Genomic DNA, 19,996 nt, shown 5'->3' with positions numbered 1-19,996 from the left:
TTACTCAATAAATGTTCATTTTGTTCGATAAAGTCCATGTTTATATCCAAAAACCTCCATTTTGTTTGCGCGTTTTGTTCAGTAATCCACAGGCTCAAATGCAGTCACACCATGCAGACGTATCCAAATAGTATCCGTAAAGTTCGTAGAAACATGTCAAACGATGTATATAATCAATCCTCGGGTTGTTTTTAGTCATAATATTTCAACCGGACAATAACGTTGTCAATATAAAAGGTAAACAACAGTCGTGCGTATGGAAAAATCTCTGGGCCACTGCGGTGTCCACTCATTCAGAGAGGTCAATTTGAGTCCTAAGTCAATGGATACTGTAATGGCATTCAATAGAAAACTACAAACATTTAAAAAATCCCACTTCCTGGATGGATTTTTATCAGGTTTTTGCCTACCAAATCAGTTCTGTTATACTCACAGACATTATTTTAGAGTGTTTTCTATCCAAATCTACCAACTACATGCATATCCTAGCTTCTGGGCCTTAGTAGCAGGCAGTTTACTTTGGGCACGCTTTTCATTCGGAAGTGAAAATAGTGCCCCCTACCCTAGTGAAGTTAACTAGCTTAACAATGAACCACAATCCCAACTCATGATGTTACTACCCTGCATGAATCTGCAGGTAGCTAACCAACCAGGTTCAATGTTAGCTAGCTTCCATTAGAATATAAATAGCCAAGCATATGGCTCTGAGATACGAATAATAAGGACATACATGTAATGTTAGCTAGCAAGCCAGCCAGCTAACATTAGCTAGCAAGCTAACAGTACACTTTAACTTGAAATGAATAGACTTTGTCAAAATTGGAAATGTGTAATATCTGAAAATTTTGCCTGCTAGGCTATCTTACCTGTGGTCTGAAATGGGAGTAGATAGCCACAGTGAATTTACCAGCTAATGTTACGTCTATCAACAGTTGTTACAGTGACATTCTATTGAAATAGATACTTGCATAGTGGAGGCTTTTGGTAAGACATGTAGCTAGCTAGCTAGCTAAACAATGAACCATAATCCCAACTCCTGATGTTACTACCCTGCATGAATCTGCAGGTAACTAACCAACCAGATTCAATGTTAGCTAGCTAACATTAGTATATAACTAGCCAAGCAAATGGCTCTGAGATACGAATAATAAGATCATACACGTAATGTTAGCTAGGAAGGCAGCCAGCTAGCGTTAACTAGCTAACTGTAAACTTTAACTTGAAATGAAACAACTTTCTGTCAAAATTAGAAATGTATAATATCTGAAAATGTAGCTAGCTAGACTATCTTACCCATACACATTATAGATGGATGTGTCCTGTCACAGATGCCATGGTTGCCCTTAGTTTGAAGATGTAATCCAGAGACAGGTGTTTTCTTCATCTCCTTAGCTATGAATTCCTTTCCTGTGGTAGTCCTCATGAGAGCCAGCTCCATCATAGCGCTTGATGGTTTTTGCGACTGCAATTGAAACTTTCAAAGTTCTTGACATTTTCTGGATTGTCTGACCTTCATGTCTTAAAATACTGTATTACCTCATCCCAGGTGTAGATGATTAGATTTCACTTTCACCATAGCTTGTGCATGTCGTGATAGTCTTTGAAGCAGTCCCTCTCTGCCAGGAAACAAAAAGTGAACTGGCATTTCACACTTTTTCTCCCCTTGTGTTGTGCAATGTGTGCAGTTCTTCCTTTTGTCTTTTGGCATGTGTGTTGGATGTTGGATAGTGGCGCTCACCTTGAGTGGGGGGTCTTGTGATGGTTGTGAGGTTGCTTTGGACCTCCAATTCAGACATTGCCAACACCAGCAGCTTTCGGGAAGGCCAACTGTGAGAGAGGGGTTTGACCTTTTGCTTTGGCCATCTACTTGTGGAGAATTAAATCCTTTACTGTAGCAATGTCCACAAAGTGGTAAAAAAAAGCTTTATACCACTTCCTGGTCTTGTAGAGGACCTGGTAGTAGAGCATCAGATATGTCGACACCCCCTATGCTGGCACTGTAGTCCTTCACAGGAATGGGGACATTCTTCCTCACCCATGCCCCATTGGCATTTTTCACCCTCCTTGAGACATGGTCGTTATTAAATGTCTTATGCTGTGTGGTGAGAATGGTTATTTCCCTAGTGTCCTTACATTTCACAAAAAGCAACTTGTCAGTCCTGATCCAACGTATGGTCCCCCTCTCCGATGTCTTTGTCATGTTGTTTACCTTGGTCTTGGGGAAACCAATTCTGTTCGGACAAATGGTGCCACCAGCCCCTATTTTCTTTTTCAAGACGCCTATGAAAAGCATGGGACTAGTAAAAAATGTTTACACAAAGAGCTCGTACCCACTGCCAAGTAAGGGGAAGTCCATCAGCTGCATGACAGAGTCATAACTAAGGCCCTACCCGACGGGTGTAAGAAGTTCCATGTGTAGGCAGAGGCTGAATCCGCTAGCACAAAGAGCTTGTAGCCCCATTTGGTCAGCTTCGTTTTCATATATTGCTTCAAGCCAATTCTAGTCTTTGAGGCAACCATGCGCTCATCTATATATAGATTTTGAGCAGGCTGGAAGTAAGTTTTGCATGCACCATGTCATGATGAAGGGGCTTGACTCTTGCAAGGTGATCAGACCCTGCAGTCCCCTTATTCTGACCATTCTCCTGATACTTTTGTGTGTCACTCATGTGAAGAGTACGTTTGATGGCCAAGAATCGGTTTTCACTGATGATGGAGGTGGGGAGCTAGAACCGATAGAGTGGGGACTTACCCATGGTGACAGGTTTCCAGGACAGCTTCCTTCCCCCCTTCTGTCACGATCGTCGAAACGAGCGGGCCAAGGTGCAGCGTGCGTAGAGTTCCGCATATTTTAATTCATAGAAACTCACTAAACAAAACAAACAAGCACAAACGAAACATGAAGCTACTGGTGTGCACACAGGCAACTATTTGTAGACAAGATCCCACAAAGCACAATGAGCACAATGGCTGCCTAAATATGATCCCCAATCAGAGACAACGATAAACAGCTGTCTCTGATTGGGAACCACACCAGGCCTACATAAACCATTAATCACCTAGATGACCCACCCTAGACACTATCACGCCCCAACCAACAGAGAATAAACAGCTCTCTATGGTCAGGGCGTGACACCTGCAGATTCTTGTCCCCATACTTGTTGGTATTACTAACTAGTGTTCCCAGTACAGAGGTGATAAAGTAAAGCTGAAACAGCTGTAAGGGATGTATGTTTCATCACTAACCAACTGTGGGCATTCGGGTAGTTTGGGTTGAAACCTCAATTGCTCTGGCTCCTGATCATTTTCACTGACCGTAAGCCACCGGTCCTCAGTTTCATCTCCCTCTGTTTTGCTGCCACCACTGCCTCTCCCTCTTCTCTGTTGAGGCCTAGATCTCCTCCCTGCCCCACACCTCCAGATGAACTTGCAGAGAGGGGAGTGGTGCCAGGGCCTGCAGTGGGGGTGGTTGAAGAGGAGTGGGGTCTTTGTCGAGTGGTGGATGTAGAACCATCAGACAGGGTGATTGTCATAGCAGTGGGGGGGGTGAAGACCTTGACCGGCAGGGTCGCTTGCTGGGGAAGGGTGGCTCACAAACGTCATCATCCAAATCCTCTGCATCCTCCACTCTGTGGTGAATAAAATAAAGGGAAATATTGAATTACAGTTGACTAAATTTACAAAATAGCATTGCTGTAAAGAAAAAACACCAATCATACACTATCTTTACAGTGACTCACACAGAATGTGTGAAGGACACACACAATGAAAACAGTAATACCTTGGAGACAAAGGCAGAGGTGAGAACCACAAATAAACAATGGCCATGAGAGTTTAGTGGCCTCTCCAAAGTTACAAGGATGAAACTTAGAACAGCAAACAGTGAACTAATATGAAACATAGACATTAACTACTTATAATTCTAACATTGACATTGAAATTAGTTACATAGGCCTATGTAAACTAAATCCAAGGCATAAAAGGCAGACAACTCATAAAAAACGTGCTCAGTGCGTCTCGTCTCTGAACCAGGTAGCAATAGTTAGCATTACGCATAAAAGCTTCTAAGCCTTGGTTTGTCCCACCCAGGTCAACTGCATTTCCCTGGAAAACTTCTCATTGGCTACAAGACTGTGAAGGTGCCATAGTGGCCAATCCCCTGTGTAATGGATGCCTACAGCGCGTAAGCAGGCAACATCATATTTTTGATGCGCAAAGTTAGTCACTCGGTGGACATTCGACATTCGTTGCCATTAAGTCATACATCATCAGATAACATTGGCAAGAAAACATTGTTCCTTCCAACCTAAGGATTCATTTAGAACCCCCTATGTAGCTATATCTCAAATCAAAGCTTACATTGTAAGATGTTTGCTGTTTGAAAACATTGTGTAAAATAAAAATGTTGACTCTCGGGGCTGGTGATCAATAACGGTAGGTCACAGGCAGACAAATGCGATATCCTAATGATCTGTGAAGTCCTGGCTTTCGGTGTGTATCAACGTACTCAATGTTTATTTTGTTTCTGCTTCACAATGCTAACCAGAATGTTGGTAGCAGCCATCTTGAAATGAGGTCATCGGCTCCACCTGCCCGTATAAATCTGTATGCCCATATATGGTAGTAAGTCACACCAAATAAAACAAATCAAATAGGGTCCCTTACGTTTAAGAGGTTGTTAAGGAAAAAGTGTAAAGCATGTGAAGCCGATCCACTTTCCGACGTCATAAAGCCAAAGCCTCGCTTGGTTGAGCAGCTGTAATTATCTATGTGATCAATGGAGTAGGTGGTGTTTTCATGGGCTGTGCATACCAAATGGCACCCTATTGCCTATAAAGGGCAATACGTTTGATTTTGAGATTTGCTCTTTAGATATCATAATGATGAGGAACTAACAAGATATGGCAATTCCAGTATCTCTTTGGAATGTAGAATTTCAAATCCACTTGCGCTTCTCGAATATCTTCCATACTTGTCATGGTGCTTGTTTTTGCAAAACTCACAAACCAACTGTATCTCAACTCTGAATATGACCCTTGAGGAGACACCGATTCACCTCACTTTTGAAAAAGTAAAAGAGTTGTAGAATGTTTTTGTGTTGGCCTCAATGAATTTAAATGCAGTGTATTGACTTGTACGGTTGAATCTTACATTTTTAATTATTGTCATTTGTCATTATAAAGGACAACAATTATACTGTAAGTTCTTTTCAATATATCCATGTCATCCTTCCTGTTATTCCTTTTCAATATATCCATGTCATCCTTCCTGTTATTCCTTTTCAATATATCAATGTCATCCTTCCTGCAATTCCTTTTCAATGCATCCAAATCATCCTTCCTGTTTCTCTTCACCATGTTGCGCTCATAGATGTCAGTAAGGTGGTGTGTCGGCATGTTCCCGAGGCGGTGTTCCTCGAGAGCATCGGCCAGGAGATCACCTACATCCTTCCCTATGGCGGGGCCAAGGATGGCACCTTTGCACTCCTCTTCAAAGAGCTGGACCTCAAGATGGCCGACATTGGTGTCACCAACTACGGCATCTCAGATACCACACTAGAGGAGGTATGAGGCAGACGAGACACACACATACACTGCGCTCTCCTGAACTAACCAAATGCTTACTATGCCAAGTGTAGTGTTGGATTATGTAGGCAGGTACATACCACCAAGTGAGTGTTGTTAAACACAACTAATATGTCTCAGATATTTTTGGCAGATGAAGAGGCTTGGCAGGCAGTGTGAATAATTCCTTCTCAACAGACACAAGGTTATTCAGGTGGTACCTACTGCACATATTTACTTAAGGAAGGGAAACGAGATGTCAGTCTGTGGTATTTTCAATATTGTGTGTGTGTGTGTGTGTGTGTGTGTGTGTGTGTGTGTGTGTGTGTGTGTGTGTGTGTGTGTGTGTGTGTGTGTGTGTGTGTGTGTGTGTGTGTGTGTGTGTGTGTGTAATACAGGAGGAGGGAAGGAGGACTATTTATCAGTGTAATGAAGATAGTCCTTGTTTTTGTAATTACAGGAGTGTTGTCGATCATTTGTTTAAGACACATAGAGGTCACTTCAATGATGAAAAATGATGAGAAAAAAAAGCCATTTCATATCATGGTAATTATGCCGTGTTCCATCTCATAGATTTTCCTCAAAGTGGCAGAGGACACAGGTGTTGATGCGGAAATACCAGGTAAAATGGCGGTTGACTGTAAATTTGGGGGGTTAAAATGTAACAATTTAGTAAAATAGTTTAATCGTTGACTGATTATATGAAGTATCGACACGACCACTAGAACACACACATCATTGAGTCTTCTGTATTGCATTGATTTTCAATGATTCTCTGTACTACATTGATTGAACTAGTGTTGATTGATTATGCACTCATTTAGTATAACTCAACAGCATTTTCCTTGTTGGATCAATTACCAAAGGACTTTGCTTTTCAACCTACAGCCAACCTGCGCATTTTATCTCAAATCTGACAATTACTTAAAAACCCTAGTCTTTTAGGGTTTTCTGTTTTTAAGTACAGTAGTGTGTAGTGATGGGCACTGATATGGAATATCGATACGATATCAGTTTGTATTGGTTTTATTAAAAAAGCATTGCAACTGTGTGAATGTTCACTTTTTCTCTCGAGAGTCCAGACAACTACTTGCTGATCGCTCCCCATTGGGCCAGGTGTGAATCTTCTGGGAGCCTAAACCTACCCAACTTATTTGAATGCAATGGGAAGCCCATCCACCGTGATGTCACAAGAAAAATAAACGGATATGACGATATACCTTGATCATATCGATATCAATATCATATAAAATTATTAATATTAGTGCCCACAGCTAGTAATAATGCAACGTATAGTTCACAATACAGGTTGCTGTACTTTCTGTATGGTATTCGTAACTGTAAACGGATTAAGCCAAAACAACTCATCTTGAGTATATTCTTTCAGCTATCAACGCAGCTTTGGTAAGAGACAAGACAAGAAGTTCAAGGGAATCCAAGAGGCAACAGCAAAGCCTCACCAAAGTCGGGGACACTTCAGACGAAATGCCTGGGAAAAGTGGTATGCCATTAACTTTTGAGTGTTATCGTCAAAAAATAGAAAGTAAATAAGCCTATTCTGAACTAGAGAAGGGATGTTTAAGTGTAATGTATGGTCATGATCCATTTTCTTTATGTCCTCCCTGTCTATTGTTACTATCCAGCTGAAGACGAGATGAAAGTGAAGTTCACTAGCAGAGTGGAGGGTATGTATGGTCAATGCCTTGTCGTCTTGCAGCAGCTCACACATTCATGTCAAAAAAAAGCCTCATTATTTGCTGCTCTCTGACAATTAACTCTGGAGAAGATGCAAAAGGTCAGTCATTGTGACAATTCGTGCTCCTTTCTCTCCTTGGTTGCCAAGACAGCTGATTTGTCATACAGGTGGCTTTTCCACACGAGCGGCCATTTTGGAATGCCAAATTAATATTATATGAATTAATATTCCTCACAGGAGGTTTTCATTTTCCACAATACAATAGTATCAGAACATGTCTCCCGTCTTGCAATTTCTCCCTGAGCAAGACCATTTATGAAACAAATTCAATATCACATGCCGGTTTACCATTTGAATATGCTTTGTGTCAAAAATATTTTGGTTGGACTTTTGAGACTGATAAGAGGTTGCTTTTTTTGTGGGGATTGTTTTACTCTTTTGGGTGGAGACTGATAACTGTGTTTTTTGTTCCTTTTTACGCCATGGGAGAAGCTAAATCATTTGTATTCACTTCCCACAAACCCAAGAGCCTAACAGATTGTCAGATGGTTATCAATTCACTTCATACAATCCTATTCTACAGAAAGCGCACTGTAGTAATGCAGACGTTTTGTATGCCTTCCATTTTAGATGTGGAGAGAGTGGCCAATGTGAATGGGAAGGGCTCCAGTGTGATCACGGGATGGGAACTGATCCGGAGACAGTTCCTGGCCCTCTTCATCAAACGCTTTCACCACGCACGCAGGAGCCGCAAAGGCCTCATTGCTCAGGTAATGACCACACATAACCCCCATAGTTCTCTATGCCCTGTTATAAACTGGGTGGTTCGAGCCCTGAATGCTGATTGGCTGACAGCCGTGGTACCCGTATACCACGGGTATGACAAAACATTTATTTTTACTGCTGTTTTTACTTTGGTAACCAGTTAATAACAGCAATAAGGCATCTCTGGGGATTGTAGTATATGGCCAATATACCACGGCTAAGGGCTGTGTCCAGGCACTCCACAGTGCATTGTGCATAAGAACAGTCCTTGGCTGTGGTATATTGGCCATATACCCCCCCCCCCCCCCCCCCCCAATGCCTTATTGCTTAATTATACCATTTAGTGTTGTACTGTCATGAAAAAATAATTTACATTGTGAAAAATTGGTTGCACTGTGGGAGGGAAGTAGTTTTATAAATGGATGTGATAATACTTCCTACCAATGAATCTGTGGAGGGGAAATTAAATGAGCTATGAACTTGTTTTAGGGGACAACACACATTTGAATGCTCAGTACCAATATATATATATATATATATATATATATATATATATATATATATATACATCTGTGTATGAAACACACCTAGAATGCATGATCAGTTTCTTAAGGGTAGTGGAGATTTGATCTCATCTGAAGAATTTTGTCAGTCTAGCTGTTGCCAAGGAGACGGAGGTCGTCACAACTTTGAGAGATGCTCTGTAATGTAAACACACACACACACACACACACCAGCCCTGTGAACTTTGTCTCCCCACCACAACGGTTTCCACTTTAAATTCATAGGATCCTGAAAGTCAGAGAACTGTCTGATTTGTTTTGAGTTTTTTTTCCTAATTTGCGAGTATGCTAATAATGTGGTTTAATGAGTTATGTATCAGATAAGATTATCATAACAATTAGCTCGCTGACAGGTTGCTATTAGCCTATTAAGTGTGTGTCTCTATCGTTTTGTGGGTCATTTTAATTTCCAGTCAGAACCAATACACGGTTATCTATTTACATGACACCTTCAATTTCTCTTTCATCAGAGATGATACACAATTGTTGACTTACAACCTGAGAATGTGTTGTTCTTTTTCTCATTTATTTTGAGCTCTGCTCCCTTATCACAAAGATGAAAATCTTTATTCACAACACGTGTATAGACGTGGTGTAACCCCATCAGCGATGAATGATACCACGACATTGAATTAATTACACTCCAAAGGCATCATAATCATAAAGTGCACCACTCCGCTCCTTCCATTTGCCCGTGTGTAAACCTACCACCTGCCGCGTTCTAGAACACACTTCCTCCTGTAACTCTGTAATACTGATCCCACCATTAGTCACTGTCAATCCCGGACGTCGCTCTGTTGCGTTAGCGAGGGGAGGTGTGTGGAAGTGTGTGTGTGGAGTGTGTTAGTGATTCCCAAAATGCACCCTATTCCCGATATATTGCCATATGTTTCATTTTGGGCTCTAGTGGAAAAAGTTGTTCCCTACGAAATATTGGGATGCAGACGGTTTCAGGGCTACTCTCCTCCCTCCTTCCTCCTCTCTTCATCCCCATTCATGTCACTTGCAGGACTGACAAAAGAGCCTGACCATCATGTAAACACCTCCCATTGTCAGCTGATTGTGAAGAGCATCTCTTCAAGCAGAGCCGGTGGGGAATTGAAAAGAGATGATGGTGTGAGACTCAAAGGGAAGTGATTTATGGGGACGAAAGTCAGGGGATGGACGCTCGTGGAGGTGGTTGGGGAGGCGAGCTCATTGGTTGTGTCGGGTGAGTGAAGTTGACTGAATCGAAGCTCGGCGTGTGTACATGGGATTGAATGCGATGCCATTTGGGAAAGCTACTTGTGGCAGGAAGTATCGTGCTTGATTCAAAATGGAAGTCCTCTGCCTCCACAGCAGATGACCCTCCCGCCAATGGAAGCACGGGGGGGGGTGGGGGGGGGGGGGGGGGGTCGTGAATCAAGCCCCTCATAAGAATTAAACTATGTTGTTGCAGTGCACCCCAAGAGATGCTGGCCATTCCCAAGAGTGAATGTGTAATTTGAACAAAGCCGATAGTTTGCGGCAAAGTGAAGTGATATCTAGTAACACTTTGTGTGTTATGCCAGACAGTTGGTATTAACATTGCACTTGAGGAACAATCGTCATAAAAAAAACACGAAACATTGAATGCAGGAAACCAGACCCATGACTCAGCATATGTTGCAATTTTTACTTGGACAGTTTCATTGAAATGTGAATTATGTCATGTCAATGTCGGGGCATCAGACTCACAGGGAAATGAAAGGACAGTCTTGTTTTTGTAGACTTCTACGACATTGACCTTCCATTCTCTTTGTTCTACCGTTTCGCTATTATCTTGTGGTTTACTCAAATAATTCAAGTTAATTGATGGTCTGAGCTGCTCTTTGACTTCTCAGATATGTAACCAATGGCAACAAAGTTACACCCTTAAACTTGGCCCCTGAAGTAGCTTTCTGTGGTGTTCTGAAATGTTCCATCAATTTCTTCTTATTAGTCATCAAATTAGCCTGTGTATTGCAGTGAGTCTCTGTTATTAGCACTTGTGAATTAGTCAAATTTATTATCGCGAGTCATTGTTATTTCCTGTCAATTAGCCTTTAATGGCCAACATCGTACAGTATATACTGTAGCATCACTTTGACAACCCAGGTCAGATACATAATATGGAGAGTGCAATACATATTACTTACGTTGTTCTACATTGATTCCACACCGTTCTGGATTGAGACCAAGGTGTCATGATTATGATGATTATCAAAATCCCTGTTGATGGAATAGAATTAAATAGAACACTATAGGAATATCATATACTGTACAGTACCAGTCAAAAGTTTGGACACCTACTCATTAATGTCTATATTTTTACTATTTTCTACATTGTATGATGATAGTTTAAACATCAAAACTATGAAATAACACATGGAATCATGTAGTTACCAAAAATGTGTTAAGAAAATCTAAATATATTTGATATTCTTCAAAGTAGCCATCCTTTGCCTTGATGACAGCTTTGCACTAGTTGATTCACAAAAACAAATGTAATTATGCCAACAAGCCAGTCTGCCCTCAAATGAAATGCCATTTTACAGTGAATCACAAAACACAATATTTGTATTTTGGTGTTTGTATTGTACCCATTTAGAAAAATCAGACTCGTTGTTTCACCAAACTTGAGTGTGTGCTGCTAAACTCAGTCTATAGAGTGCATTGACATTGTGAACGTAATGACTTTTCTCCATTGTTTGCGGGGTGTTTGCAGAAGAACTACTACAAGCTGCCACACACAATTACAGTCAGAGTGTGTGTTCTGTTGTCTTCCATCTTACGTATTGTCTCATTAAGCCGCTTTTCAGTAAACGCAGACTATTACTTCTCCGGTGCCTGCATTTACATAGAACTCATTTACATAGCATTTTTCCAATGTATTGTACTGTTTGAATGGGTTCCGGCAATTGCAGCATGCAATTAATCAAGTTGAGCAAACATCTCTCTTCAGTGGAGTACCTAGCGGTACAAGTGATTAAAGAGATATTGTGCATTCTGTCTTTGACTTTTAGTCAGCTCCGAGAACGGAAATGAAAAGGGAACATTTCCACGAGGGAGAGAAAGGGAGGAAATTGTGGCAGTGAGCTTCGATGGTGGAAAAGAGAATAAAGCGAAGTGGGTGACGATTGATGATGTTTGAAAGTGTTTAATAAAAGTCCTTACACATGCATGGCAGCCATAACAAGTTCACGGTGAGCATAATAAAACGGGTTTGGTCTCATGTCTTATTTGCTTGCATCCCTATCATTGTGGAGTGTAACAGAGATTGGGTGGGGGTTGGGGCTGATGATGGGGGTAGGATGATGTAACTACTCTAGCGGTAGATATTTTTTGAATTACTCTCCCCACTCATCTCTTCCACAACTACGCAAGCAAGCACACACAGGCACTGGCACGGACGCACACGCCACACGTCACACACACACACACACATGCAAGCACGGTTAATAGATTTGTGGCAATGATACAGTGCATTCGGAAAGTATTCAGACCCCTTTTTCCACATTTTGTTACGTTACAGCTTTAATCTAATTTTTTTTTTTTTTTTTAAACAAACAATGTAACGTAACAAAATGTGGGAAAAGTCAAGGGGTCTGAACTTTCTGAATGCACTGTACTTAATTTGAATGATGCTTATTCAGTGCAGTGCAGTACACATTTCCAATCTGAGTGAGAGCACATGACAAGTGAAAAGACAAATTATCACTCCCAGCATTTACTAATTGGATTGTGCAATAACACTGATGCAGCCTGAGGGAGCCTCGGTCATACACATGAAACATCCCTCCTCTAGTTCTATGGGGAATATGCTCTGTTCATTTGGTTGGCTGGTGAAAGTGGTGCCGTAACACACACTATTATTTTAGATATCCCTCTATTAGATGAGATTAACTTAGTAACAGAGCATACTGTACTATAACAGTACACTGTATGCCAGACTTGCATGTAGCGTCTGTCACATGATGACATGAATGACAGACCAGCCATGACACTGTCCTAACATGGAAAATATCCAACTTTTGTTAGTATCATTACAGAGTTATGTGGACAGTCCGTTATTGTCATGAACTCACATGACAAGCATTGTGTCAGCCTCGTGTTGAGACAGTGTCACAACAGTGTATTGACAGGATAGGATACCTAAAATAGGCAATGCGCAAAGAAGCGCCATTTTGCAGCTGATTCTGATATCATATCTATGTCACACAGGTGATTCTGCCTGCTGTCTTCGTCTGCATGTCTCTCATCTTCTCCGTCATCGTCCCGCCTTTTGCGGAGTACCCCAACCTGGAGTTGCAGCCTTGGATGTATGGACTGCCCCAAACGACATTCTACAGGTGAGCCACTGTAACGTCATGCTCTCAGACTTTAAAATGACACCTCTCAGTGCAGGTGAACATGTTGATATTTGTATTGAATATGTATAAATGTAACGAACGCAGCGGGGTAACCTGACCGGGACAGGTATAAAATCATTCTTAAAAGATGTAAAGTAGTTCTACTATACTGTTATGAACAAAGAGCATACTGTTAATGTGAATGCAGAAACCACATACTGTAGCTGATACTGCAGATCGCTTCTAGTTCCAATGTTTGGAGGGAATAATTGTTTTGATTACTTTCCCCTAAATCAGGCACTCCATTAATTCCAGGTCTGGTCTCTAAGTGTGTATGCTTCAGCCAACTCTTCTGACTATCGCCGTCATATCAACCCCATACTGTATGTCATCATGACATTGATTGTCAGAGAAGTTGTCTGAAGCACATAAAGGTCTAGTACCTGGCTAGTCCTTTCCTTCCATGGTTGAGTCTGCAATGGTATACTAAATCATTCATCTTACTGTGTGCCCCAAATAGCACCCTATTCACAATATAAGGCACTACTTTTTTTTTTTTTTTACCAGAAAAGGTCCTGGTCTAAAGTAGTGCACTCCATAGGGAATAGGGTGCCATACGGGACATACACACTTTCTTTTCTAACATCAAATCACAATTTATTTGTCACATGCTTCGTAAACTAACAGTGAAATGCTCACTTACTGGTCCTTTCCAACAATGCAGAGAGAAAAATATAGAAAAATAATAACATGAGGAATAAATACATAATGAGGAACGATAACTTGACTATATACACGGGGTACCAGTACCGAGTCAATGTGCAGGGGTACGAGGTAATTGAGGTAGTACAGCACATAGAGTACTAGTCAAAAGTTTGGTCACACCTACTCATTCAAGGGTTTGTCTTTATTTGTACTATTTTCTACATTGTAGAATAATAGAGAAGACATCAAAACTATGAAATAGCACATATGGAATCATGTAGTAACCAAAAAAGTGTGAAACAAATAAAAAATATATTTCATATTTGAGATTCTTCAAAGTAACCACCCTTTGTCTTGATGACAGCTTTGCACACTCTTGGCATTCTCTCAACCAGCTTCATGAGGTTGTCACCTGGAATGCATTTCAATTAACAAGTGTGCATTGATAAAAGTAGATTTCTGTAATTTCTTCCATTTGAGCCAATCGGTTGTGTTCTGACAAGGTAGAGGTGGTACACAGAAGATAGCCCTATTTGGTAAAATAACTAAGTCCATATTATGGCAAGAACAGTTCAAATAAGCAAAGAGAAACAACAATCCATCATTACTTGAAGACATGAAGGTCAGTCAATACGGGACATTTCAAGATGTCGCAAAAACCATCAAGCGCTATGATGAAACTGGCTATCATGAGGACCAACACAGGAAAGGAAGACCCAGAATTACCTCTGCTGCAGAGGATAAGTTTATTAGAGATACCAGCCTCAGAAATTGCAGACCAAATAAATGCTTCACTGAGTTCAAGTAACAGACACATCTCAACATCAACTGTCCCTAGGAGACAGCGTGAAACAGACCCTCATGGTTGAATTACTGGTTTCCAACTGCCGTGTCTTTGTGTGACGCAGAGTAGGTGAACGGATGAGCTCCACATGTATTGTTCCCACCATGAAGCACTGACCTTAACCCAATTGAGATGGTTAGGGATGAGTTTGACCGCAGAATGAAAAAAAGCAGCCAATAAGTGCTCAGCATACAGTAGGGCAAAAAAGTATTTAGTCAGCCACCAATTGTGCAAGTTCTCCCACTTAAAAAGATGAGAGAGGCCTGTAATTTTCATCATAGGTACACTTCAACTATGACAGACAAAATGAGGAAAATAAAATCCAGAAAATCACATTGTAGGATTTTTTAATGAATTTATTTGCAAATTATGGTGGAAAATAAGTATTTGGTCAATAACAAAAGTTTCTCAATACTTTGTTATATACCCTTTGTTGGCAATGACAGAGGTCAAGCGTTTTCTGTAAGTCTTCACAAGGTTTTCACACACTATTGCTGGTATTTTGGCCCATTCCTCCATGCAGATCTCCTATAGAGCAGTGATGTTTTGGGGCTGTTGCTGGGCAACATGGACTTTCAACTCCCTTCAAAGATTTTCTATGGGGTTGAGATCTGGAGACCTTGAAATGCTTCTTACGAAGCCACTCCTTTGTTGCCCGGGTGGTGTGTTTGGGATCATTGTCATGCTGAAAGACCCAACCACGTTTCATCTTCAATGCCCTTGCTGATGGAAGGAGGTTTTCACTCAAAATCTCACGATACATGGCCCCATTCATTTTTTCCTTTACACGGATCAGTCGTCCTGGTCCCTTTGCAAAAAAACAGCCCCAAAGCATAATGTTTCCACCCCCATGCTTCACAGTAGGTATGGTGTTCTTTGGATGCAACTCAGCATTCTTTGTCCTCCAAACACGACGAGTTGAGTTTTTACCAAAAAGTTATATTTTGGTTTCATCTGACCATATGACATTCTCCCAATCTTCTTCTGGATCATCCAAATGCTCTCTAGCAAACTTCAGACGGGCCTGGACATGTACTGGCTTAAGCAGGGGGACACATCTGGCACTGCAGGATTTGAGTCCCTGGCGGCGTAGTGTGTTACTGATGGTAGGCTTTGTTACTTTGGTCCCAGCTCTCTGCAGGTCATTCACTAGGTCCCCCCATGTGGTTCTGGGATTTTTGCTCACCGTTCTTGTGATCATTTTGACCCCACGGGGTGAGATCTTGCGTGGAGCCCCAGATCGAGGGAGATTATCAGTGGTCTTGTATGTCTTCCATTTCCTAATAATTGCTCCCACAGTTGATTTCTTCAAACCAAGCTGCTTACCTATTGCAGATTCAGTCTTCCCAGCCTGGTGCAGGTCTACAATTTTGTTTCTGGTGTCCTTTGACAGCTCTTTAGTCTTAGTGGAGTTTGGAGTGTGACTGTTTGAGGTCGTTGACAGGTGTCTTTTATACTGATAACAAGTTCAAACAGGTGCCATTAATACAGGTAACGAGTGGAGGACAGAGGAGCCTCTTAAAGAAGAAGTTACAGGTCTGTAAGAGCCAGAAATCTGGCTTGTTTGTAGGTGACCAAATACTTATTTTCCACCATAATTTGCTAATAAATTCATTAAAAATCCTACAATGTAAATTTCTGGATTTTCTTTTCTCATTTTGTCTGTCATAGTTGAAGTGTACCTATGATGAACATTACAGGTGTCTCTCATCTTTTTAAGTGGGAGAACTTGCACAATTGGTGGCTGACTAAATACTTTTTTGCCCCACTGTATGTGGAAACTCCTTCGAGACTGTTGGAAAAGCATTCCAGGTGAAGCTGGTTGAGAGAATGCCAAGAGTGTGCTAAGCTGTCATCAAGGCAAAGAGTGGCTACTATGAAGAATCTGAAATATAAAATCTATTTTCAAATGTTTAACACTTTTTTGTGTTGATTCCATATGTGTCCTATTATGGACAAAATATACATTCTATACATAACATATCGACAAGCCTGTTTTAAAACTTACAGTAACACAGAAAATTCACCATCTGTACATTTTCTTTGAGAACTTCTTGTTCTGCGTTTCGGGGTTTGCTTTCGAAATACATCCCGAAAAACGTTTAAATAATGTGAAAAACATGTTGAATATTTCATGGAGTTGCCGATACTCTGCTAATGTATCCAACCGCTGCAGTGACGATGAATCTTATTGGATTCCTTGCTCCCGCTCATTGATATTCTATTGAGGTTTGCTTATTTTATCCAGGGGAGATCATTGCATTGTAATAGATTGATCCCATTGGACAGTTTAAAGGCCAAATGCAGCCATTTTTGTAGCAATATCAAATCATTTCTGGGTAACAATTAAGTACGTTGCTGTAATAGTGTTCCATTTATCTTAAAGGAATAATTTTTCTAGGAGTGTCTGGGAGTGGTCTGAGTGGGGAGGGGAAAACTGAAAACGACCTGTTATTAGCATCTATAAACCAATTAACCACATGGTGATGTCAACATGGACAGCCGAAACACGCCCCCATGCAAACCTGCTGATTAGATTGTACTTTCAACCAGCAAATATCAGGAATAACACTGATCAAACTTGTTCACACTTTTACAATATTAGTTTCATCAGCTGTTTTACAATATGATACAAAAAATATGGGAAAAACAGATTTTTGACTGCAATGGGCTTTTAAACAGACAATATCAGGCTCTAGCATGTTGCTATGGAAATCACAGGTAGAGCTTCACCTTCTTCGTCAAAGTTAGACTAAAGGCAGTGAGTTTTAACTGCAAGTGTTACGCCACATTAAATATGCAGAACTCATCAGAACGACCAGAATCTAGCCTGGTTATGTGTCACATCATTAGCAAGCTGAAGTTCTTTCTCTTCTCTGACATTCTCTGTGGTCAATTACTGCATATTGTCTTCTCCCCTGAATAATTTTAAGACACTTCCCTTTGTGAAGTCTTAAGCTGGAAAGCCATACCAGGCTGAGACAGAGAAGGTATGCATAATTCATACAAGCTCAATTAGTCAATGTCAACCAAACGTGCCTGGGAAATGTGGCAAAAAAAAAACAGATTCAAATGCAGGCTAAAAAGATTGGTTTCAAAAAGAAGTTGTCCTGATACTAAATTCATATGAATAGGTATGGTCATACATTGATTACACTATTAGATTCAAACACAATTGTCCCATTGACAAAATTGTCTTAGGACTTCATACCTATAACATGTAATATCCATACAATGCTGTCTCAGATATTAGGGGAGTTGAAAGGAGGGGGTTGCATGTTTAATCAGACTACTCTCCACTCTGTTACTCTCTGATGTTTCACAAAGTTCCTCCACCTGACTGATTTTCCTTTACCGGGAGAGTGGAGGCTATGCTGATCAAAACCATCCTTTCCACCAAAGCATTCTGAGGAAGTAACAATTTTTATTTTACACTCAAGGAAACGCATCACATTTCCTTCCGGGAACATTAAGCCTATTTTATTTCCCAAATTAGTATTTCAACACTCAGATCTGCATTGTATCTAAATAGACTATTACCTCTAGGATTTTCCCTTTTTGTAGATATATCTAAGATTCAACCTAAGATTAGTTCCAGTGTGTCTCTGCTCGTTTTGATCCCCCAATAGTCTTGTTACTTTGAATAAGAGTGCTTCCCAAATGGCGTCCTATTCCCTTTATAGTGCACTGCTTTTTACCAGGGACCTACTGGCGCTGGTCTAAACTAGTACAATATATCGGGAAAGGGGTGCCATTTGGGAAGCAGACCCAGCTATTGTTAATGTTAAAACAGATGGCTGAGCAAAATCCATTTTTACAATCAGCCACTTCGATTGGACTCCTCGCTTATGGTGGCGGAAATTATAGGTTGACCTTCATGAGAGATAAATGAGCCTATGAACATTGTATTAATCCCATTGGCCAGCAGTGACTACAGCTGGACCCTAGCCATGATCTTTATAAAACGCTGTTTTCACAGCGCCAAGGTACACTCGAGACAAAGAGCAGAGATTGTGTATACATTGATTGTAGCGGTCTGTTTTTCTTCCAGGCACATATATATAATAGCGTGCTCTGATGCCCACACACACAAACTCTCACACGCAACCATGCAGGCGCGTGCACACTCTCTCACACACACACACACACACACACACACATGCAGAGTTCATGTTATGTTGACATGTGCTCTATTCTGTCAGAATGCCAAGAGCTTTTCTCACCCATGCATGCTCAGTGGTGTGTATTCATTTGGAAATGTAATGTTCTCAACAAAATTCCAGGGCCATACAACGATTCTTCATTCATCCTTTATTAAACTAAATCTGGTTCCATGTTAGCTGAGCATCATGCACTACCTTAAATCCAAAAGCACAAAAAAAACACTCCTGTTGGTCTCATTTTCTTTTGGCCAATTTCTCTATCTAGAGATGGATACATTATACCCATTCTCTTCATCTTTGTTGATTCCGTGGGCCATGCCCTCAGTGGACTAATCAATGCTATAGCGTGCTTGATCACCCCCGGTTACAGTATCTGGTCCAGTAATTGAAACTCCCAAAGTTCCACCAGGATAAACAGTTGGTCAGGTCATGATCCAAGTGCTTTGAGCCTGAACTTCTGCCTAACATTCAGCTCTTAAAGCCACAATGCTAAATTTGTTTTTCAGTCAATGGCAGCCCCACCACTTGGTTTCCTATTAATCTAAGGGATGTGGTTGGAGGAATGTACAAATTGCAGTTTGCACCTTTCAAAATGTTCTGTGTCCACATTCTCTGAATATGTGCACAGTCTGTTTGTTATTGTGAGGACTGGGGATGTTTTGTCAATTCAAGATGGTGGGCAATTAAACGATTAGACGATCACCTTGGATTATGTCGATAACTAGCCCGCCTGTAAGGGATAGTGTTGGAGTCTAGCTAACAAGGTCCAATTTCATTACAGCAATGATGGACCGCCAAATAACACCGAGGTTGCTCGGGTGGCGGACTCTTTGGTGAATAATCCTGGGTTTGGGACTCGCTGCATGGCCAACAACCCGATACCGTAAGTATGACCAGCGGCCATTTTAACACACCTGTCCCTCAACCCACAGATTATTACTACATTTGTTTTGTTTGCAGTGTTTCTCCTGTTTCAAATGTTCTTGCACAGCATCACAATAGCTACATTGTCCAGGAAGTACAAGACGCTTCTAAACAGCTTCTATCCCTAAGCCATAAGACTCCTGAACATTCGAAAGGATTGGATACCTTCTGAGATGCTTGGTGTAAATGTTCCCACATTGTTTTCTTGTCTGTCATTCCTTCAGATCTCCTCAAGTGCATTTTGGGTGGGGGCTAAGGGTCGATTTGAAATTGGGCAAGCATCTCCCCCATTGGCACATTGTTCACCTCAATAAGTCAATAAACATGTTGTTTTGACCAAATCTAAAGCTGAGGCTGGTTGCTTTGGAATTGGGTCGACATATGGCCCATTGGCATGTTTTTATAAAAAGGGTGTTTTGACTG

The 19,996-nt window shown here is 41.0% G+C and overlaps 1 protein-coding gene across 3 annotated transcripts in view; it reads left to right on the top strand.

The window, feature by feature from the left end:
* The window catches only part of LOC110531729 (phospholipid-transporting ATPase ABCA1), a 246,423-nt gene that overhangs the window by 114,711 nt on the left and 111,716 nt on the right, over nucleotides 1–19,996 (top strand). For all 3 annotated transcript variants that reach the window (XM_021615071.3, XM_090183773.1, XM_021615072.3), the window contains exons 25-31: nucleotides 5,371–5,564; nucleotides 6,138–6,186; nucleotides 6,952–7,065; nucleotides 7,208–7,249; nucleotides 7,891–8,030; nucleotides 12,810–12,937; nucleotides 19,431–19,532. In XM_021615071.3, coding sequence (XP_021470746.3) covers nucleotides 5,371–5,564; nucleotides 6,138–6,186; nucleotides 6,952–7,065; nucleotides 7,208–7,249; nucleotides 7,891–8,030; nucleotides 12,810–12,937; nucleotides 19,431–19,532 — 769 coding nt within the window. The remainder of the gene's footprint in view (nucleotides 1–5,370; nucleotides 5,565–6,137; nucleotides 6,187–6,951; nucleotides 7,066–7,207; nucleotides 7,250–7,890; nucleotides 8,031–12,809; nucleotides 12,938–19,430; nucleotides 19,533–19,996) is intronic.

Source organism: Oncorhynchus mykiss, chromosome 9 (genome assembly GCF_057628025.1).
Source record: "Oncorhynchus mykiss isolate SJ-2025 chromosome 9, ASM5762802v1, whole genome shotgun sequence".
Taxonomy (NCBI): domain Eukaryota; kingdom Metazoa; phylum Chordata; class Actinopteri; order Salmoniformes; family Salmonidae; genus Oncorhynchus; species Oncorhynchus mykiss.
This window is presented reverse-complemented; position numbering and strand designations above follow the sequence as displayed.